General features: G+C 38.6%; 1 protein-coding gene across 6 annotated transcripts in view; it reads right to left on the reverse strand.

Annotated features, from left to right (window-relative positions):
• The window catches only part of STAMBPL1 (STAM binding protein like 1), a 44,924-nt gene that overhangs the window by 11,006 nt on the left and 9,654 nt on the right, over positions 1-24,264 (reverse strand). For 5 of the 6 annotated variants that reach the window (XM_081232099.1, XM_081232101.1, XM_081232096.1 and 2 more), the window contains 6 exons: positions 12,533-12,615; positions 9,734-9,951; positions 7,357-7,432; positions 5,537-5,632; positions 3,046-3,403; positions 1,861-1,985 (listed from right to left, as the gene is read on the reverse strand). In XM_081232099.1, the coding sequence (XP_081088225.1) occupies positions 1,861-1,985; positions 3,046-3,403; positions 5,537-5,632; positions 7,357-7,432; positions 9,734-9,951; positions 12,533-12,562 (903 nt within the window). In that variant the 5' untranslated portion in view covers positions 12,563-12,615. Of the gene's footprint in view, positions 1-1,860; positions 1,986-3,045; positions 3,404-5,536; positions 5,633-7,356; positions 7,433-9,733; positions 9,974-12,532; positions 12,616-24,264 lie in introns of all 6 variants that reach the window. The other variant, XM_081232100.1, reaches the window with a different exon arrangement.

A 24,264-nucleotide genomic window follows, 5' to 3' on the forward strand; every position in this document is an offset into this window, starting at 1 on the left:
TCCCACACCGACCCATCACAATTCAAAAACAAAGCCCCATACTTGAACACGGATCATCTGCCCAAAATTTGAGAGTCAGTTGTTTGGAGCCTGAAACCCATTTTCACAATATAAAATGTATCATAAATAGGAATTAGCATCCTGGGCTGGTCCCTGGAAGTTTAGCTAATAAATAATGGTGTGTTATATTACACCTGCAATGGAAAAAATCAGAACAAAACAGCAGCAGGTTTATTTGGTGGGGAGATGCTAATTAAATAATTTTGTGGTTTTATTGAAGGACATTTCTAAGGTTTGTGAAGGTTGAAGGTCTTGTTTTTAGTCTATTAATTGTTATTTAATTTCCTGTGGAGATTTATGACTTTCTTCTACTATGGGGGGGGTGTTGGGGGGCGTGGAATTCACTGGGATTTTCCATAATTAAGGTAATGTTTTGGATTGGCAATTAGATAAAGAGAAAAGAAAAACAAATTGCCCCCCTTAGGTAAAAGATAAGAGTTGAAAGGAAGAGGGTTGTAAAGTAGTGATAGGATCCTCAGAAAAAAGAAGTTTGTGTGGTGAGAAGCTGTCCATCCTTGCACAGCACCATCTTGTCTCTAGTCTTAGGGCACTTCTGCAAACTGGGCCCTATTCCTTTGGCCTTGATTACACCACTTCTCTCCATCCCAGCCCCTCCTTTCATGGCTAACTTTATGTATTCTAAACGTATGTAGTATAAACATCGGCTTTCAAGGAACCCCTTCTTGACCCTCCCAGGCAGGGTTTCCCAGTTACACCTTCCCATGATACCCTGCACTTCCACTGAGAGCACCCAGCTCCATTTATAATTAATCATCTCTCTGGTTCTTTATAAGCATCATGTGGCAAAGACTGAGGCTGTTGTAGGTGACTGAATGCCTGTCTGATGAAGGAATGAATGAAGAATGAATCAATGAATGAGTGAATCAAACTAAGTACAACATATGGTCTTGAGGAAGAAGCATCCATAGCATACTGCCCCCTGCAGGGCAAAGAAAGTGGCTGTGGGGAGGAGATGGCAGGTCACTCTCCTTTGCTTGTCTCCTGTGTTTCTTCTGCCCTGGGGAAACGTGATGATGCAACACTGGAATATAGTAGGAGAATGTGTGTTGAATGAAACATCTTATTCAGTTAAATAACAGTTCCCAAGTAAATGTTTAGGGATGAAAATGTGCCTGGACTTAGAAACATAAACTGATACCCCACAGAGGGTACAAAGGCACTTCCAAAGAAGCATTATTCCTCTTTCTTGAAGTAGGAAATTAAATGTATCTTCTCTCTTTTATCTCCTTCTAGTTTGATATTGTCTTTCATCACTTATTTCTGATAAAATCTTCCATACTTAAATATGACCTGTGCTATAAGATTTCAGTTTGTTGAAACTACTGCCTTAAAGAAAACAACAAAACCCTAGCTTTAGTCTGCATGTATCTGAAAAAGGGTGGCAAGATTATATCTACCACAGACGAAAGCAGGTTGAGTTAATTAGAGGAATATATGTGAAACTAACAATTGCAACGGAAATTTGATTCAGAAAACTAGATGGTTCTGGAAATCTGAAAATCTGAAAGCCACCCTTTTTCTAAACAAGGATTTAACTTATGGTTTGATTAGTTAGTTCTTTACAATAAACTTTTATAGTATCTCTGAAATTTTACAATCCATTTTCTAGAAGGATAATTCCATTAATAATGACAGTAGTTTTATGAAATTAATCTATATTAAGTTAATTTCATAATGTTTACAAAACTTAGGATGCTTTTGTTCTGCTCAGCTTATCACAAGAAAGCCAGCTCTACTGAAAGTATCCTGTGCAGGGAAGATATGAAACAAAGACCATACCAGTTTCCCACAGAGTATTCCACAGGTTTCTATTCCTCTCACTGTATTAGATTCTGCCAGGAGCAGAAATCTGTGGCAAAGATCTCTTGATAAAACGACGTATCTCAGTCCTTCAACCACTAAATCTAAGAAACAGAAAAGGGAGAAAAAACAAAAAGAACAAACCTTACATCCCATCCTTCAAAACTGTTTTTAGCAAGTGACTGCAGGTAAATATAAATTTCAAAAATGAAATAATCAGGTGCTCCACTTTCTGTATTTCATTTTAAAACTTGTAAAAGTGAACATTGACTAGAAGGAAGGTAAAATTACCCCTTGCATATAAATTATTTATATACAAGTGGGAAGGTGCAAGCACTTTTACATTTTTGTGCCTTATATCAACTATTTACATGTATGTGTGTGTTTTCTTTTGGCACAAAGTGCATAGGCTGCATAGAATACATCTCATATTCTATAAGTGGTAGGATAAATCTCTTTTTGTGTTTGCCATGTGTTACTTACATCTTATGAAAGTTGTTGATCATTAGGTAAAAGCACCATGTTTTTGGAAATAATTGGCAGTAGAGTCATTTATATAATGGTTGCTTATCATAAGTCTTTCAAAATAAATGGAAATATAAATTCCACTTAACAGTGTCTGCTGGGAAATTTTCCCTTTTGGTTTTGGAAAGCTGCCAGCACTGATGTAGCAGTCCAGGCAGCACTAACTTTTGGCAGAAACACATAACCCCTTTGGAGGTTAACACCCGTGTGTACAGATCCTCCCGGGCCAGGGAAATGCTAAATATTTAAATGTAATGACTGAACAAGGTTCTGAACAAACAAGTTTTCCAGCATCTTCTTTCCTTTCCAGTGTGTTTACCTTTAGGATTCAGGGCTTCTTGGTCAAAATACGTGAAAGGAAAAAAAATGCTCAGAATTTTTCTCTCTTAAGATCTCTGTACCACGATCAAATACAGTGCTGTTTATTATGGAGTCTCTGTTCTACCAGGGGGTAAATCACGTTTCCTGAATTCTGAGGTTACATATAGCAAAAGTCAGGTGATATTGTCATTCACACCACATCATGTAAGGGAACTACCACAACTAACAATAAAATGAGAAGACCCCTCCCAGATGCCACAGAAATATGGTTCCATTAGAGGAGATTCCATGTCTTGTGGGGTGCATTTCCTCACTTACTCTGAACAGCACTTAGAGTTGCAGCTGGCTTTAAGGCCCTGTTTACGGGAGGCGAGTGGCCAGCGTAATTGGTTGCATCACTTTTATTAGGCTGATCTGCAAATACATTCAGCAAGGAATTGTTCTGGTGTGTGGAAAGGCAGGACAAAGCACTCCCATCAATCTGCTCTGACTGTGCTGGAGTTTCCTGGCTTCGCATCTGACTCCGGGCTAATTCTTGCTTCTTCAGCTGATCTTCGAAAAACAAGAACTGCTTCGATTCTAGCTGCTGCTGGCGCATCTGAGCGATCCGCTTCCTTTCTGCCTCTATTAATCTCTGATGCTCCAGTTTTTTGAGAATTTCAGCTTTATATTTGTTCTAAAAAAATGTGGTTGCCAGAAGAAAAGGTTAGTTTCCAAGGCAAAAGCATCAAACTGGGATTAGACAGTTTCAATCTTCTAGCAGACGGAGAGACACAGCTAGGTACTGCGATATGCCCACAGGGACACTCCTGAGACTGCCAGGAAAATATATAACATCGTGGCAAAAGCTCCTTAATCTGATTACGGGAGCAGTTCTAAATCCACTTATATTTTACCAGAGACGGGCCAGGACAATCAAGTTCCCTCCACCCTCCTGTGCTTTGAAATATTAGTAAATCAAAGTCAGGATTATCTGCACAGCTTGACTGATCAGACCATACCTCAGAAATAGTTATATCACCCTGGACTGCACTGTCCAATATAGTAGCCACTAGCTACATGTGGCTACCTAAGTTTAATTAAAATGAAATGAAATTAGAAATTCAACTCCTCAGTTCTCACTAGCCACATGTGAAGCACCACGGGCTACTGCCTCCCATATCAGAGAGTGCCAAATAGAACATTTCCATCATCATACAAAGTTCTATGGGACAGTGCCACCCTAGAACCTTTTGCATTTGACTCTATAACTCATACTGCTGGAATTTTATGGAGAAGGGGGAATCACTAACAAATGGTTCTCAGAATGTGGTCCAATCAACTCTATCAAAACAAACTACTAGGAGTTTTGTTAAAAATGAAGATTCCCAAGCTCCCCAGTCTTAACAAAAATATCCAGGCATTATTAGGTCAAAGAATAAATCTTTAACAAACTTCTCAAATAATTCTGATGAAAACTAGACTTTGGGAGCTACTGTAAGGCAGGGGTGGGGTGGGGGACAGAGCTTACAGCCGTGTAAGCTTACAGCATATCAGCTTACAGTTTGATATGCACTCTGGGTCTTGTTATAGAGCAGACTGGCCTTCAGCGGGTCTGGGGTGGGGCCTGAGAATCTGCATTCCAACAGGCTCCCAGGCGATGTGAGCGTTGCCTGTAGCAAAGGCTTATCAGTGTGTTTGTTCATCTCTCCAAGGCGTAAAGCCTGCCATTCTATCCCCCAAAGATTTCTACATGTCATATACTTGGGATCCTACTGTGGACTAGGAAGTAACTGGTGTCACCAAAGGCAGACCAGGTAACAACTGCTGAGGCCGCTCCTCCCAGAGAGCTCCTGAGAGGACCAGCATGCACATTGCTGAGTAGGGAAGGGAACTTAACTGGGCTGTTAAGTTAAATCCCTTCCTGCTATTCTGTCCAAGCCGCCAAAATCACTTGTATCTTTTATACTGAAAATCAAATCATCAGTATCCACACTGGAGGAAATCTTCTCATTTCAACATTTCTTCTGTCACTCAGTGTAAACAGCTCACTCAAACCTGCCTTCTAGCCATACCAAAGGAAGTAGAGAAGGCCTGTGACCACACTCCGAGGTAACAAGATTGGACTGAATTGAGAGTCAGTAAAAGTGACAACTTCCAAAGCACATAAACACATAGCCAAACAAAAAAGCAAAACAACCTTTATCATTATGCTGTAAACATTAAGGGTTCAAGTGTTGAACTGGAGTATCTTATAGACTGACTGGTCAGCTTCTTCTTTCAATGCCCTTCAGTCTCAGACATCATTTTCATTTTCACTCTCTATTTAATAAGAATCCAGGAGCCATCACCCCTTGGTGATATGATTACATTTCACTCATATGGTTAGCCATTATTCCATCTGGACGTTATACTGATTATAATATTTAAGAATCAAATTCACATTTCCAAAGCATACATAATTAGACACATCAGAAACCATATACTGTTCTCCCTACCTCTCTTCCTGTCTCCTTTCATTGCTAAAGAGCAGCCATCTGGCTCAAGATTACATTGGCAAGAGTTGGTCAAAAAGCTCTGCTGAAATCACTGTAAGAAGTCTATTTTCTAATGCTTCACTTTATTAGATTTTGTCAGGAAATAAAAATACCACATCCTTGGTGCAAGTGCTTAACCAGGATATCAACATGAATTTTTTATGGGTTTTACATCACTGTATTTTTAATTTTTAATTTGAATGCATACGACATTTGAAAAACTCATTAAAATGAAATTCAAAAAATATTTGCACAGAAAACAGTCATGCAATAAATGTACCAATTGAACTTACTTCACTTTGCAAATATTCTTGGTATTCTACATTATATTTCTTTAAAAGGTCCTTTTTCAATTCATCTGTCCTTGGGAATGCAATCTCCTTCAGTTTCTTTTAAAAAATATATATACACATATTGATTAGTGGGATTTTCAGTATAGTCAGCTTTCAGATCATCAGCTGAGAAAGAAAAACAGCTGGTATGTGCATTAGAAATCAAGACACAAGTAACCAAAGATGATCGTGGAAAAATCAATCTTTTCTAGGGCTCCAACATATAACTTTTCAGTAGAGAAGAGAAAAGATTATCCCCTTTGTAAGACCTTTATCGACTTCACTGGTTAGATAAGCATTTTGTTTAGTAGGTACCTCATTTTTAGGTAGTGGGTTTGTAACTGCACATTCCATGGTAGGTAAATTTTATGGCATCATAGTTAGAAGGGACCTCAGAGAATACCGTAAGTAGGGATCCCTAGGCTTAACAGACTGTAAAAAGCAGCTGAGGCACTTTTTATAAAAATATAGATTCCCAGGCCTAACCCGAGACCTACTGAGACAACATGTTTAGAGAAGGGATTGGGATCTGGATCTCAAACAATTTCCCAGTGATTCATAATGCAGGAAAATCTGATACAGTCCAAGCACCCACCAGCCCTGTCTTTGTAGAGATGAGGAAACAAAGGCCTAGAGAGACTGAAAGGCTTGTCCAATGTCATACAACTGGCTAATGGCCTCATTAGGACTAAAACTCCTAACTCTAGCCAATCTTTTGTCATCCATCCATCCAACCATCCATCCATCCATTTATTCAAGCACAAACAGAAAATGTATATGCTTCTGGAGAATTCTTTCCCTACAAGTAAAAATAAGAATAACCCTAAATTAGAGTAAAAGAGTCACCTTGGCAGCCTAGGACCTTGGTTTCCATACAGAATTTTCTGAGTTTACGTGAACAAGAGTATTGAGGGGAAATGCTACTCAAAGGCCTGATAATGAATGACCCTTCAGATAGTGTACAGAAAATTTTAAATGTAGATGACCATTTGACAAAAATTTGTGTTCTGCTTACAGGCACCCCCAGGCCTGACATAGCTGGTAAGAAAGCTTTTATTCTGTTATGTGGTAAAATATTTTTTGAGAGTAATTTAAAATTTCATACTGTGATTGACTTTGTATACATTGTTTTATCTTCTGTCATATAAAATCAATCCAAACTACTTAAGACAAATAAATGGAAAACATTTTAAAATGTTATCTAAAAGGATATATTCTTAGCTAAAGATATTTGGAACTATATATGCAGCAAATGTTGATGGTAAATAAATACTTTTCAACAACCTTCCTTTTCCTTTGGAATATTTCAGGCCACTCACTAAACACTTTATTGTCTCATAGGCTAGTACTATAAGAAGAAAATGACTAGAACTTTGTGGCTGCCTTAATAATCAACACTGATATTCAAATAGGTTTTGGGTTCAGAATTGTATGGAGTAATCAAAACCAGTCAAAATGACTGTCTCAAATAAGCACGGGGAAGTAGACAACCATTCTCTCAATCTCTGGGAGGAATCATAAAATAATTCCTTCTTCACGTCTTAATATGATTAAGTATATTCTTGATCTTTTTCTTTATTTTTTTTTCTCGTCTCAAGTAGACATCCCACAGTAATGATGACTAAAGGTCTAGGAAGAGATCGAAACACCATAGCTAATGGAATGAATCTTTTGTACTTAAACTCTTGAGAGGATGAGACAGAGGAGAGGAAGGGGATGAATCAATAATGGATACTTGTGGAACATTTGAACCCCCCAGGGGAGAGTCTATCCCACAATACCTTCATAATATCCTGCTTTTCGGGTACTGCACATTGCTGGTAATCTCGATGGTTAGGAAGCTTTTCTACAAACAAACTGCAGAAAAAGAAAACACATCCTTGGCATTATATGACAGAAAAAGCTCAATGATGGCTTCTAATTTGAGAATGAGCCTCCTTTTCAAACAGGACATGGTTAATAACATTATTTAACCTATATTCTTTCCATTTGCCTTTCCATCAAAGGTTGGCCCAAGTATGATTTTGACATTACAGGGTAGTTAAGCTCAGCAAACTAAGCACTGAGGTTAAGAGGGTTAAATTTGGGATGCTCCCTGATGAGACCACATCACTGGTTTTTCTCGGGTCTTCAGCACTCTATCCCACTTGAGCATCATTTGACTTATGTGTAGTGCTGGCAACACTGAGGATCACGTGAAAATGTAAGAGTTTGGAAAGATGGATGTAACCCCTTCTCACCATTGAAAGACTCAAAGGGCCACTGATGAATCAGTAGTGCCATGGTGTCTATATTAAAAACTCTTAAATGAGAATTCATAACTCAGAGAAATGTCAGCCAGAATCCTTAATGGATTAGGAGGTGCTAATTAAGAGTTAATTATTTTTCATCACCTTTTGAGGAACAAGGGACAATAAAATGAAGGGAAATCAGTACAGCAAACCAGGTACATTGCTTCCAGGGAAAGTGAAGATATTGCTTCCACAAGGGCAGGAAATTCTGTTTTTGGTTTTTCCTTATTGATGTATTCTTAGCCTGTAGAATGGTATCCCTCTCGTAATGAATGTTCAATAAATATTTGTTAAATGAATGAAAAGCTCTTAGAGCAAATACTATTTTTGATCAACTAATATGTTATACCTTATAACTACTGATGTTCTATTGTTTACAAATCACACATACACTCATCATCTCATCTATAGAATACAGAGGAATGGTATTATAACTCTTATCTCTCAAATAAGAAAATTAAAGCCTAAAGAAACTACATAAGGTGTGTCAGTTGCCTAAGGCTTTTGTAAGTAGCATAAAGTCATAGACATTTAGAATTGAAGAGACCTCAGAGATTTTCACCCATAAGTCTTTCATTTATGTGGATGAGGAACTGAACTCACAGAGGATAACTGAATTACCTATGGTCATATCGTTAATGACAGGAGAGAATTCAAATATTCTGATTACTCAGTAACTCAGAGAGTGTAGTGGCCCTTTACCACACTTATGTGTGTGTGTGCAAAACCCAGAAGGTGAAAAAAATATTATCAATTAGTAACTTATAGTTCAGAAACTAAAATGGAAAATGTGTGCTATCAATGACAGTTTATAACGTCCAATTTCATGGTTATTGCTTAACTTTATAGAAACTTGATTTTTCCCAGGTAGGATGAGTGTTGCCAACCATTCTCTAAATTTCCAAGAAGTTAATTAGCTTGAATAAAGTGCAGAGCCCACTTTGCACACCATATTAACTGCCTTTAATTTCGCCCATGGTAGAATCATGGATGCAGTATTTAAAACAGTTGATCTTTTCAGCTTCTCGAATGTTCTCAGGTTAAGTCCCCAACTAAACTAATACAATTAATCAATGTGTGATTTCCAGTTAAAACAAAAATAAGGGGTTCAGCTCAGATGAAATAATTTTTGGTAACAGGAGATCCTCCCAATCAGTAAGCTGGCAAATTGGTATAGAAAACCCAAATCCCGTTTCTTTTAGTTCAAACTAGGATATCTTACTAACAAATATTTATCTAATGTGAAGTGTGATATTTTTACATGACTGTTTTGATGGAGCCACTTTCACTCAATATTTTGGAAGCTCTTTTATACATACAATTCTTACACAGCTAAATAATTGCCTTAAAAAAATACTAACTACAATGTGAAACCAACTACTACACTCTGTCCCGGAATCAGTTCCTTCCTAGGGTCGTCAATTTATCCCCTAGTCTCAACCCATCAAATTAAATATTTAAAATGTTAATGGCGCATTCCAGGTGTTGTAGATGGAACTACAATATGATGTCTGCTTTCATAACGCTTGCATTCCTGTGAAGGAAGAATGACACAAGACAAGAAATTTTATTTGTGAAGAGAGGGAAGGGGCATGCTGGTTACTGCGCTGGCCTGTTGAAAGGTGTCTGACATCCCTGAGCTTCGCTCTATCCCTGATCATTCATCCCTAAGCCTCAGAGATGGTGTAAGGCCACCTTTGAGTACATTACTTGGTAACTTAAAAACCTGGACATCTCATGCTTTGGGAGATTGTAAATTCATTCTGAATATGAAAATATGCCGGCATCTAAGCTATCTCACCAAAATACCATGTAAGTATTTTCCCCAATTTTCTCATTTCGAAGACCTCCAAAATAAAACACTTACGTTATAAATTTATTATAAAGAACAAAGGCATTTTCCAAGTTTCCTTCTTCCAAATACACGGACGCCATTCTCTCCATTTCTACTCCAGATCTAAAGTAGCAGCGCGGAGTGATATCTTCATTGATGGTGATATTACAACCCAGCTTGCTTAGGGCGCGGACTCGCTCTTCTGGGCTGAGGGAAACATCCCTGTGGTCCGGCATGGCAGCTAACTTTTTCTGCAAAGTTGAATTTGAATCTCTGGTTATAAGAAGAAATGAACATGACTGAAATTATACATGTATTTTCTGTACTAAATACCTGACATCAATACCTAAGGAAAGTTTTTCATAAAAGTTAATGATACGGTAAAAATGTCTTTTTGCTTAAATGTGTGGTCTACACACCAAAAAGACAACACATCTCCAGGGTTAACATACACTCTTTTGGACTAAGACCTCTCATAGGTTTCAGCTACAATTATGTGGCAGTTCCTGGGTATGCAAATGTTTTAGGTCATTTTAGGTAAAATATCATTGACCCTTATATCCTCACGGAAGCAAGCCAAGAGATGGATTCCTACCAGGGTAGGGATCATGTCATTATACTTGAAGGGCCTCCAAGAGATGGCTTGGATTCGAAGTTACTATCAGGATTCAATTCTATTCCAAAACACATCTGGTTTTATAAGTAGCTTTCAGGGCCTCCCTGTATCTTTACCAAGTGAATAAAACCCCAAAAATAATTCCAGGAAAAACCTTTTCAAGCATATGGCCATTCCCCCCACCCCTTTTTTAACATAAAGACACTCTCAGAGCTCAACATAATAGTAACTACACCATTAATTATTCCCTGACTGAGAAAAATAATAATAATTACTAAAAAAAGTCTATGATATTAATACATTTGTATTTTATTAATAAAAACAACATCTATACACATCTGAAAAAACATGGAACATATACATTCAGGATAATTATTCAATTCTTCAATAAAAAGTCAGTGCTTTTGAAAGGTGAAAAAGCCAAATTGTTTCTGTTAAAGGCCATATAGCAAGTTTCTTAGGCTCAGTGGGACATATAGCCTCCCTGGCAGCTACTCAGCTCCGCTGGTATGAAAGCAGCCATAAACCCCACATAAACAAATAATCCTGACTGTGTTCCAAAAATATTGTTATTTGACCACAGGTAAATGTTTCAATGACATCAGAAAGTTAATGGAAAAAAAAAATCTTTGGAAATTAGGGCATTTGCTAAAGCAGACTTCTAGCCTCCTGTGTGCACAAAAGTAACTTGTCCATTTTTTATTACTATACAGTCTACCCTGAATTATAATTATTTGTATACAAGTATTTTTGACTCCTTATGAACTCCATGAGGGAAAGGAATCATTTTACACTCATCTCTGTCCTCTGGAATGTAGTATATTCCTTGCAACACAGATGACAACCAATAAATGTATCAAATAAAGGAGGAAGAGAGACAGGGAGCAACATGATTATAATTAGATTATCTTTTTATCTGAAGGAAAAAAATAAAATTTATTTTCCCTTTACGGGAATGGTGCTACCCTTCCTAAGTTTAAAATTGATTTCAGAGATAAACTGGGAAATAGCCTAAACTCTTCATCAATCTGTAGTGTTTCATTTGCATATGAACTTCTTAGATGTAAATACATTTTCCAGAGGAAAAAGCCTTAGTGTTCATTTTTACATTGACATGTCCACTAAAATTTTAATTATTCCTACATAATGTTCTAGAAAAACACACAAGGCACTCCATAAGGATGACTCCTTCCTTTGCCAAGGTAGAAGTGGGTCAGCCTTTATTGTCCCACAGTGCCTTGACAATATGGGGTCAGAAAGTGAAAAGTTCCTACAATTTTCTGCTACTCAAACATACTCTCAGAAGCAACTGAGCATCTGTGAAGGACTTTTTCCTCGGAGAGAGAACACTAACCTATTTCAGAGTAAGAACCAGGCCCTCTATTTCTTTATGTTCTGGTGCTAAGCTTTGTGTGTGTAGGGTATTCAGTATACCGCTGCTCCCAGGGCTACAGGGGTAGTGAGTGGGTCTGGGATGGTCATCAGGAGGAGGGGGAGGGTAATGACAGCTTTCGTTAGCAAGCCCCAAGGACAGGCTGGCAACATTAAAACTACGGTTTCCAGAAGTTGTAAGGCACAAAGTACAAAAACAGGGCCATGGAGATTATATAACGTTCCTATATTCACATTCAGAGACTGATCTGGGACACACAATAAGCTCATGGGATCCCAAGGCCCCTGTTATTTCCTCTCTAGCACGTTATTTCTTCTAAGATGTAGCTCAGGAAGGTGTGTACTATGTTGGCTGTAAGGAGAAAAGATGAAAAGGATGAGAGTTTCAAATATTCACACATTTACACAAAGATCCCAAAGCAGCATCTAGGTACTAAATAGAAAATTATTTCCTTGGTCATTACCACACAAGGTAAGCCTCTAATTTTTATCTGGGAAGAAGCTGAGGCACAAAGAAGTTGAAGTACCTGCTCCAATATCATCTGTGAAATTCTTCTCCCCAGTGTTGTGCTAAAGGACTACACTCCTGGAATCGAACCAGATAAATTAAAATTTCACACTTTCATGGGAAAAAAAGCATTATTTTTAATTCTAGCAAAGATGGTTTTATTAATCACTTCCTCAAAGGAGAGGACCACGCAGATGGATGAAAACGGCAAGTGCTCAACTTCTTGAAGTAATTGTGACTCATTTCACATTCAGTGTTTCTGTTCTTCTTTTTGGGTTTTCGGACCACATGTAAAATATCGGTTGGTGCCACCTACCAGGGAATTCACCGTTAACGGCTGATCCATGTTGTCCTGTCTACAAAATGATGGTGTTTATTGTTTCTTCTCAATCACTTCATCTGTTTCAAAGACAAAAAGCAGAGCTATGGTTATTTCTTGAGAACTCAAGTCTCAAATCCCAAATGCCAGGCTTATTTCTGCCTCAGAAAAATTATGAACAAATTGAAATAACTTATATAATCTGAGACTATTGGAAATCTCTTCCTGAAAATACAAAACTGCAGGTGGTTATAAGGTTTCTTGAAGTAGACTTTTAAAACAGGAAGTGTGAAGAGAATTAGTTATTGCCTAGTACCCAGTATGAATCTGCTGGGTGTTATCTTACTTAGAACACTATGCAAGGTTATAAAGTGGATTTACTTGCTTCAAAAGGAGAAAGAAGGTCATTGTGATTGAGAGCATGGACTCAGACCTGGAGCCCATCTGGGCTTAAACTAAGTCTTACTGGCTGTGGTAGGTAGAATTCTAAGATGGTGCTATGATTCCCACCCCTTGGGATCCACAGGTTTATGTAATCCCCTCCTCTTGAGTGTGGCCAAGACCTGTAACTGGCTTCTCATCTCAGCAGAACATAGCAAAGGTGATGGGAGATTACTCCCATGTTTATTATATTCTGTCATATGGCAAAGATGAAGAGATTCTGCAGATATATTAAGGCCCCTAATCATTTGAGGTTCAATTAATCAGAAGGGAGATTATCCTGAGTGGGAGACCTGTCCTGCTGACCTGGAAGACTCAGCCATCCTGAGTTCCACAGCAGTAGGGACATGAATTCTGCCAAGAAGAGGCAGAATTCTGCCTTGGAAGAGGGCTCCAAGCCTCAGATCAGATCCTTAGCCTGGTCGACGCCTCCATTGCTGCCTTGTGAGACCCCGAGCAGCGGACCTAGTTATGCTGTGCCTGGACTCCTGACCCACAAAACTGTGAGATAATAAATGTATGTTGTCTTAACACATGAAGCTTGGGGTGATTTGCAGTGCAGCAATAGAAAATGAATACTCTAGCTGGGTGACTGCAGGTAAATATCTAGCCTTTCTGTGCACCTGAATAAGGGGGGAAAAAAATAGTACCTATGTCATGTCGTTGTGGTAAGGATTAAATGATTTAGCACACAAAGTGCTTAGAACAGTTCCCAGCACATAGTCAATATCATATCAATGTCTGCTATTTCTAGAATCTTGATTTTGCAGTTGAGGAAACTGAGGCTCAGGGATGTTAAGTGAATGTACCCAAGTTCAAATAATCACTCAATAAATGTTAGTCTCCTTCCTTTGTATGCTAGTTTAGGTTGAGCTCTGCATGATCACTTCCCACTTCTAAATTTATGTCGGCTTTTATCTTCCACTAATCACTTATGCGACGCTGAACACGTATTTTCTCCTCAGTTCCTCATTCATGAAATGAGGGGGTTAAGCTACACTCTTTCAAGTTACAACATTCTGTGATTCTCGAAAACTTCAGAAGTAGATTATTCAATTTTCTGTGCTATTTTCTGACCTGAATCCATGGCTGGAAAATCCTTCACTTAGTGTATTCTGATCTTTCCCCTTCATCCTCTCCAGTGATCCCTGGAGTACACATCAAGCTGTAGGCCTGCAGGTTGCAGAAATGCCCAAGAAAGAAAGGACCTACAGAGAGTCCCAGTCACAGTGTAGTTTTAAAATCCAAACTAATCCTGGGACCACTGAATGTAGGCAATCCCTTTGGGGAAATTACCACTGCTTGGTGAGAATACAACAGAAAAAAAAGACGGTAAAAGAGTTAAGGAGACAGAACAAGGAGGCTTATGGAGAATTTGAGGCTGGGTGGGGAGAGAAGAGGCCAAGGAAATACTAGTTACTCATTGATTAGGGTCTCCTAAACGCCAAGAATGAATTCTTTTAGGGGTTACTCAGATCCTTAAACAGAGCACAAATAATTTAAAAAGTTGGAAACATAGGAACAGCAGTTCTAAAATCAAATAACCCTGAGACTTGTTTAAAATGCAAACTCCTGGAACTCAAAAGGATTCTGGATCCCCTAGTTTTAAGCCCACCAATAGCATTGTTAGGATGTGGTGCAGGTGATTTTGATACATGAGACTTCCAAGCAACGCTTTGAAAGACACTGCATCTGAGAATGTATCAAGCAGGATTCTTAGTTGCTAGCAAAGGCACCGACTCTTGAATCCACAGAATGATAAGGGAAAGGTCACAAATCTCCAAGAAGGCCAGAGAAATTGGGCCTGGAGGCTACATACCCAGCAACATGACCCCAAATCACACAGCAGCACTGGTCTGCTGCCTGTCACTGATGGGCGGGGGAGCCAGCGGCTTCCATCACCAACACCAGCTGCTGTCTGGGAAACCATCTGTGGAGGTGCCACATTTTTTTTCATGTCACTAGCTTCTACTTCAGAATATGATATGGAGGTGCCTGACTGGCAGAACCTAGGTCACATGCCTGCAGCCAGGCTGCAAAGGTGGTTAAAAATGCAAATATCTAGCACTTCACACTTCCATAGGAGGCAAAGTGGGATGTGCCAGGTGAGAAAAGGTAGATTCAGGGCTGGGTGGCCAAAAACAATGGTAAGTGAGCAGAAAAATCAAACTTTTCCGCAGTAAGCTTCTAGATGTATAAAATGCTTAATTCAATATATCTTGAACACCAGAATTTATTAAATTCCTATAGATGAAAACCAATAGTTAAATCTCTCTTTAACTCTATTAACTCCCACACACAAATTTATTTATAATTCAGAAACAGAAACCAACTCCCCTCAAATCTAATAAGAAAGAAGTTTATACATTGGTCAGTCAACTGCTTCTTTTTGGACCATTAACTACTCAGTGGCAGTGGTCCTGCCTTAATTCCTTTATTTTTCAATCTGCAGTCCTAGCACTTATCCCCTGCAATATAAACAATTACCAATGTCAGCATAAACAGGTTATGTTCTCAAGACCAGTAGACGTCAAAGTGATACAGATTCCCTAAGGGGTCTGCAAGGTCAATATTATTTTCGTAATATTACTAAAACATTATTTGCTTTTTTTACCATCCATCTGTATAGTGGAGAGTTCCATAGGGTACAAGTTAATGGCTATGCTCACTTGTACCTTCTTGTAAATGTCTGCTACAATTTTTAATATGGTAAATATAAATAGATATAACCCACAGAAACAAAGCTTTTTAGTGCCCTTAGTAATTTTTAAGAGTGTAAAGTAGTCTCATGACCAAAAAATTTGAAAACCTGCTGCTCTAGATCAACTACGCAAACAAAACAAAACCTCACCATGCTACTTCAATCTAACCAGAAATATAGTGGGCCATGAGAATCTAAAAGATGAAAAAATAATGGTCAAGTATCACCTTCCATTTGTACTACTAAGGTCTCACTAAAATAATTAGAAAACTGAGGGCACAATAAGAGATATCTTACCTCACAGAACCCAAGACCCACAAGAGAAAATGTGGCAGACTGCTATATAATCTGCAATACCCATTCTCTTTTTCTAATATAAAAATATAATTTGTTAGTTGATACATAGCCTGGATGTCTCTATGTCTCAACTTCCCCCAAGGAAATGTGGAAGCAGCTCTATGATTCTGCCCTTTAAAACCAGCAGCAAGTAATGCCAAGAACAAAAGTGGACAATACCTAACCTGTTAACACAGTGTTTCTTTTGTGACCTTTTTAGCCTTAATTATTAATTCCCTTAATTTTCCTTCTCTTTCTCTTTTTTTCTTAAATAGTTTTTTTGCGGGGGCGGTGGGGCTAAGCTCTGAATCCTGACTTACTTGCATACACAGAGTCAGATTTTCCAGAATACAAAGACTAACCAGGCAGGAAAGAGTCTCCTGAGAGACTGGGCACACAGGACAGCCAGTGAGACCATGGCCCAAATGTGTCGTTTTCTCACTGGTACTCCTTTCAGGCTGAGTGCTGTAGGGAACTGGATAAGCAGGGGCGGCAGATGAGAGAGGCCAGAACACCTCATGTCACATGCTGTAGTCTCATTTCTAATTGGCCAAAAGCAGCCTTTCTTCTCCCCACTGGGTTAGAGTTCAGGTTTTCCTGGAAGAACATGGTGCAATTTACTTAGTTGGAGATCAAGGAAATGATCATAACCTAGACTGTGGGCTGCAGTGACCTAATCTGATTTAGATAAAAGGAGGTTAAAGGGTCACTCCCAAGCCTTAAGTGACAGAGGCAGAAAGGAGCATCTCCTGGGTCACAGGAGGCTTATAGATTGGGACCTGCTTCAGGAAAAAAAAAATGACCTAAGCCCATCCTTGCTGTTCATTTGGAAGGATTCAGACGTGAAAACCAAAGATTATTTGTTTATACTCAAGAGATTATTTTTATATAATAGTTGTAAATCAGAAATTATCATCTGCTGTGACCCAGATGATAACTTATTTGTACTAAAATATTGATAAATATGAAACTTGATCCGAATATTAGAAATAGCTTTTATTGTCTTTTTTATATACTTGTAAGTACTACATGTGAGTACTGGCTAGGTGTCAGGTATTTGTCTCTTATCCCTAGAAGGATATCCCAAGTTAAACATACCTCAGCAGTGTAGTTAAGATTAGATCAATTAGCAAGAATGCAGTTGCTACAGGAAAGATTATTAAGTAAATCAACATGCCCAATATATGTTTTAAATTACTCTGAGGTAAGTCTAGGCTACCCTGAGGGCAATCAAGTCGCACTTTGGGCCATAAAAGAATTCTTTCTCATAGTGCAGTACAATTTTTATTTTGACACCAGGATGAGATGGTTGGGCACCCTTAACCCAGCAGCTCAGGGTTTGGGGCTGTATATCTGTAAGAGAAACCAGCTTTTACCACTTGTGAGGTGGGAGTGCTATGGTGTCTTATTTAACCCTTCTGTGTACTTTATCTTCATCTATTAAATGGGGGGAAATAACACCCTTCCAGAAGAACTCAGTGGAAGCTTACATGAGTTTTAAAAAAAAAACCCACAAAAAAGAGAATTTCTTGGCTGTCCAGTGGTTAGGACTCCACGCTTCCACTGCAGGGGGCGTCCACTTCCATCCCCAGTTGGGGAACTAAGATCCCGCATGCCACGCAGCATGGCCAAATTAAATAAAGATCATTAAAACACACACACACACATTCTATTACAGTTCCTGGCATGCAGTAGAAAACTCAAAGGAAATCAGTCCCTTTTCACATCAAATGGTTAGAAAAGTAAGATGATGTAGGCTTCTATTACACATAGCAGAGATGACTAATGTTTAACTACTTGCTTCATTGCAATTAGTCTTTGACAGTCGCTGTCAGTTGTCTATCCAACAGCCACCCACTCCCCCCCACCCCCGCTTCTTCCTGCCAGCAGGGCCCAGCCTCACTAGAGATATTCACTTTTCCAGACTCCCTGGCACTCAGGACTTGACTAGTTGGCAAGTGACCAAATCTTGGACAATGGGACCAGAAGGGAGAAATCTATTGGGAGGACTCTGAGATACTTTCATCTCTAACACAAAGAGACAGTCTGGAGAATATGTGCCTTTTCATCAGCTGGACATGTGTCTTCATGTAAGACTTGAAATGCAGCAGCCATTTTGCAACTCAGACGGGTCAAGCCTAAGACCCAGCTGGGTGGCAGAGGCGGGGTGGGGTGGGGGGTAGAGGGAGCCTGGCTCCTTGCAGACACTGTTGAGTTGCTGAGCTTATCTTGAAACCATTCTCCTCTGAACTCTTATTGTGTAAGACATAAGTACCATTGTTTAAGGCACTCTTAGGATTCTGTAATCTGCTGCCTAATTGATTCAGGATTCCTCTGGCAACATAAGGAAATGTTTACCTATGTGAATCCAATGGTGAAAGTGGTAATTCTGAATACTAATACTAATACTAATATTAAGAAGAAGAAGAAGAAGAAGGGGAAGAATTTTGTGAGATTTAACAATTTTCCAAGGAAATACTTCTATGATAATATTACATTCTTCTTTGATTAAAATATAAATATTATTTAACTCTTTCTTCATGCTTCACAGTTTTATTTCAATGTACCTGCCAACAGCAATGCTTCCCTCCATTTCTAATTTGCTTTCATCTAGAAAATCACTTAAAAAACAACTTCTCTACTAAACTTCTCTGACTTCAGTCTTTCTCTCCTTTTAGTCTATCTTGATTACGGATAAAATAATTTAAATTTATTTGTAAAATTAAAGTTTAACTGGACATGGGTCTGAAAGGATCTCCTGTGAATAAACTATATGCTGATTACAGTGCCTGCTACATGATTTCTAATTTGGCTGCTCAAAAATCATTTTTCTTGCCTTTTTTTCCCTCTACTGTCTTCTACATAAGAGCAAGTTGAGTTCTGGGCAGGTGAGATAGGACTATGTATATCACCTTTAATTCAGCAAAAGAGCTATCGTAATAATAATTATATTAGTATGATAATATAATATCATAATTATATTATAGTAATTGGTTACTAATTATATACTAACCAAAAGCTTTCCTTCCCTGGTTATCTGAAGTAATGCATTGACCTTCATTCTCAGCCCCCACAAATGCCTTATCAAATAGGAAGCAGTTGAGTCTAGAGATTAGACATGTAGCCTCCAGGGTCAGACCACATGGGTTCAAAGTCTGACTCCAAGCAATAACTGCAGAATCACAGCTACCCAGACTGCAAAGTGGGGTTGATAATAGCAACTAAGGAAAGACCTGTTGAGAAGGTGAAGTGAGAAAATGCTTGTGAAACCAACAGCAAGATGCTTGGCATCAGGAAGCACTCAGCAAATGATAATGACCATTATCTCCATTTTACAGGGGAGGAAACTTGAGCCTAGACTAGGCAAGCAACTTAAGTAAGTGGTGGAGCAAGGACTCAAAATTAGGTGTGTAAGATCCCAGAGTTCATACTCGTAGTCACACAGCGATACTGGCAATTAATATTTAATAGCTGATGGTGAAATCAGGGGAAGGTCAAATTCTTGGGCTTTGGACAAGAGTGATAGGACTTATTGCAGAAATGAGACTTCAGTTCAGCATTAAATCTGTTTCATAGTCTTCTTCCTGCCAAAGAAATAAAAGGGCATCCATTCCCTCCACTTGTTTCTTAGGCAGAGTGATTCGATGTCTGTGGACTGACCACCTGGAATATGTAGTTAAGAAATTCAAATGCATAATTATTCGACCAAGACACAGTTTAATTCAAAATATGTGCTGGTTTTTAATGTAAATTCTAAATTGTGGTACTCAAATTACTTGGCCATAAAAAAGACTGAAATAATTGCCTCTGTAGCAACATGGATGGACCTAGAGATTATCATACTGAGTGAAGTAAGCCAGACAAAGACAAATAATATATATCACTTATGTGGAATCTAAAAAATAATACAAATGAACTTATTTATAAAACAGAAACAGGGCTTCCCTGGTGGCGCAGTGGTTGAGAGTCTGCCTGCCAATGCAGGGGACACGGGTTCGTGCCCCGGTCCGGGAAGATCCCACATACCACGGAGCGGCTGGGCCCGTGAGCCATGGCTGCTGAGCCTGTGCTCTGCAACGGGAGAGGCCACAGTGGTGAGAGGCCCGTGTACCGCAAAACAAACAAACAAACAGAAACAGACTCACAGACATAGAAAACAAAGTTATGGTTACTGAAGGGGGAAGGGGGGGAGAGGGATAAATTAGGAGTACGGGTTTAACAGATATACGCTACTATATATAAAATAGCTAAACAACATGTATTTACTGTATAGCACAGGGAACTATAGTCAATGTCTTGTAATAACCTATAATGGAAAAGAATTGGAAAAAATATATATATATATGTATAACTGAATCAGTTTGCTGTACACCTGAAACTAACACAATATTGTAAATCAACTATACTTCAATAAAAAAATAAAATTCTGGTATTCAAAAGGCATTTCATATGCTCATAAATATACTAATTTATTATTCTGTTGTACTTTTTAAATGAGGTGATTCAATTAATATCTTCATAAAACAATTAAAAATTCATAAAACATTTGGAAAATGAATTTGAAGTGTTGGGGAGAAATTCAGTTAATTTGCCAAGATAGAGTCATATGAGCTTAATTGTGTTATCTTGCTGTTGAAATACTAAAATTTCCTGGAAATTATGCATTCTAAATATAAGCCACTAAACTCTAATATCCACTTGAACATACTTCCCTTTTTATTGCAATTTGCCTTTAAGAAAATACTATCCAAGAGAACACTCTTGCACTGTTTGTGGGAATGTAAATTGATACAGCCACTATGGAGAACAGTATGGAGGTTCCTTAAAAAACTAAAAATAGAACTACCATATGACCCAGCGATCCCACTACTGGGCATATACCCTGAGAAAACCATAATTCAAAAAGAGTCATGTATCACAATGTTCATTGCAGCACTATTTACAATAGCCAGGACATGGAAGCAACCTAAGTGTCCATCGACAGATGAATAGATAAAGAAGATGTGGTACATATATACAATGGAATATTACTCAGCCATAAAGAGAAATGAAATTGAGTTATTTGTAGTGAGGTGGATGGACCTACAGTCTGTCATACAGAGTGAAGTAAGTCAGAAAGAGAAAAACAAATACCGTATGCTAACACATATATATGGCATCTAAAAAAAAAAAAAGGTTCTGAGGAACCTAGGGGCAGGACAGGAATAAAGATGCAGACGTAGAGAATGGACTTTAGAACATGGGGAGGGGGAAGGGTAAGATGGGACGAAGTGAGAGAGTGGCATGGACATATATACACTACCAAATGTAAAATAGCTAGTGGGAAGCAGCCACATAGAACAGGGAGATCAGCTTGCTCGGTGCTTTGTGACTACCTAGAGGGGTGGGATAGGGAGGGTGGGAGGGAGACTCAAGAGGGAGGGGATGTAGGGATATATGTATATGTATAGCTGATTCACTTTGTTATAAAGCAGAAACTAACACACCATTGTAAAGCAATTATACTCCAATAAAGATGTTAAAAAATAAAAGAAAACACTATACACAGGTTATCTAATTCAATGAAGCATAATGAGTCAGAAATACATTTTTTAAATAACATCATCTTCTTGCCTGCCAGATGCCTGAAGCCCAGAGATGAGGTCAGTCCTTGGGCATTATTAATCAATTTTATTTAATCTTCATAAATTTCCTAAGGGCAACACTACTTTCAAAAGCAAAAGCTGTCCCAGAATACCTCTCATACACTGCTTCTTCAGTGTTCCTCAACCAAAGGAAATATTCTAACTGTTCAACATATTTCAATAGACAGCTGCAGTCACATTTTTGGTTTTGAACTAGACAATCTCTTCAACGAGGTGGACAAAATCAAAACAGGCTGTGTCCCTTCATAACTTTCCCTGGCAGGTTACTTTTAAATGTTTAAAGAGCCCCCTCCCTACACTGCCAAAGTCGTTAGCAAGTGGCCATCCACTGTTTCTCTTTGTTCACCCCACTCACTTCCTTCTTACTTTCCTTCACTGCAGCTTATACCCCTCTACTCTGATGTAAAGTTTCCTCTGAGTGTGGTTCCTGGGCCACCTGCACCATAATTACTCAGTGGAGGAGGAGGGTGGTTGTTAATAAGAAACAGATTTCTATGCCCCATCAAGTCATAATTTCTGCAAAGGGTGCCCCACAGAGCTCTATTTTTATCAAGCAGCCTAGGAGATCTTTATGCACATTGAAACTTGAGACTCACTGCATCAGATAAAACTGCTCTAAGACAGTTACAAATAACCCCCTAAATACCTGCCTTGATCAGCTGAACAGTACCCACTTTAGAACAAACTCCTGCTTTGCTCTAAATGAAGTAGAGGCATTTCCTTTTTTCCTCCCACTTCCTTCACCTTGCATCTTACCTATTAATTTTCTGTCTCTTAACATACTTTTATTCCATGGGACACATTTCTTTCAAGGCTTCATTTAAGGCTTAATCTGAGCACTGTGTCTTCACTACATCCACTTTCACCAGGGTATCCGACTGTGATTTCTCACTCACTAGTTGCAAGGCTAATAACTACTGTATATCTTTCCCACAAGTATCAGCTCCAAGTAAATTCATTCATTCATTCATTTATTCAACATTATTTATGAAGCTCCTACTTCCTGCTAGGAACTAGTGAGCAAAGACACAGAGGATATTGATCTTATGAAATTTCCATTCTGCTAGAGGCAGGGGGTTGAGTACAGAGGTACTAAGATACTAAACAACTAACTGCACAAATATATCATTAAAACTGTGGTAAGTCCTACAAATACGAAATACAACAGAGGTGGTTATGCATTTTTTGGCAAAAATATCTCAGAAGTGGTGGTGTGTCCTTCTCAGTACATCAGGAGACACTGATTTGCCCTGGTATCAGCGATGTTTACCTTGATCACCTAAGTTACGTCTGCCATGTTTCTCCCCTGTAAAGATACTATTTTTCCTTTTGTAATTACAAACTGTCTTATAGGGAATTATTTTGCCAATATGCAAGTATACTTTTGCCCATTCATTTTAGCATCCAAAGATTATTCTTTTCTGAAGTGATTATTACTGTGGTGTTTGAAAATGGTGAATTTTCTATTTCTTTCCTTCTTTCTATATTTATTAGTTTAGTTGGAGCTTTTGTTGAAAGTTGTTTAATTTTTTGTACAAAATTTTAAAACTTTAGGCTGTCAAATGGATCTATTTTTTTTCTTTTATCATATCTGGCTTTTCATCATTCTTTAAAAGGTCTTCAAACTGACTGATGATAAAAAATTTTTTAAAAATATGTCTACCAGGCTTCCCTGGTGGCGCAGTGGTTGAGAGTCCGCCTGCCGATGCAGGGGACACGGGCTCGTGCCCCAGTCCGGGAAGATCCCACATGCCGCAGAGCGGCTGGGCCCGTCAGCCATGGCCACTGAGCCTGCGCGTCCGGAGCCTGTGCTCCGCAACGGGACGGGCCACAACAATGAGAGCTCGCGTACCGCAAAAAAAAAAAAAAAAAAGTCTACCAATCTCATCTCCTAGTAATTTTATGGTTAGTTATTTTTGAATAAATACCGTTGATCTGTGTGGAATTTATTTTTATGTAAGGAGTATGACAAGGATACAGATTCTTTTTATCATTAGGCAAAATGACCCTGAATCTCTTCAATTTTGCTTAGCTTCTTATTTATTTTATTCTCAACTCTGCTCAATAAGGTGATCTGCCCAAACTAGGAACTAAGTACATATTTATTAAATTGAAGTAGTCTCTGTTAATTATACCTCAATGAAGCTGAAAAATAAAAGTCTGGGAGTGATGGATAAACTTACATAGAGAAGAGATATCGGCAATTGAGAGAGGAGGCAAGTATGCAACTGTGTTTGAGATACCCCAGGACTGGACTGAGAGTGGTAAAAAGAATGTAGAAGGATAAATAGCTATTGGGAGAGATTCTGAGGGGAAAAAAAACATAGAACCTGGAAGTTAAGTGGACAGACAGGGATATAGGAGAGTAAGTAGGCAAAGATACTGTAAATGTTGGCATCTAAGGGAAGTGGAGGTGGTGATGCTTCTGACTTCAACAGAGAAAACTTCTCCTGTATCTCAGTGAATGGCATCAACACCCAATTACACACAACCTGGCAAAACTTGGAAACATTCACCATGCATCTCCTCCCTCCCTCAACTCCACATCCATTCTACCACTTATAGTTGCTGAATCACCCTCCAAGATATCTCTCAAATCTGCATTT

The sequence above is a fragment of the Mesoplodon bidens genome, assembly GCF_964165515.1.
Source record: "Mesoplodon bidens genome assembly, chromosome: 1".
Taxonomy (NCBI): Eukaryota; Metazoa; Chordata; class Mammalia; order Artiodactyla; family Ziphiidae; genus Mesoplodon; species Mesoplodon bidens.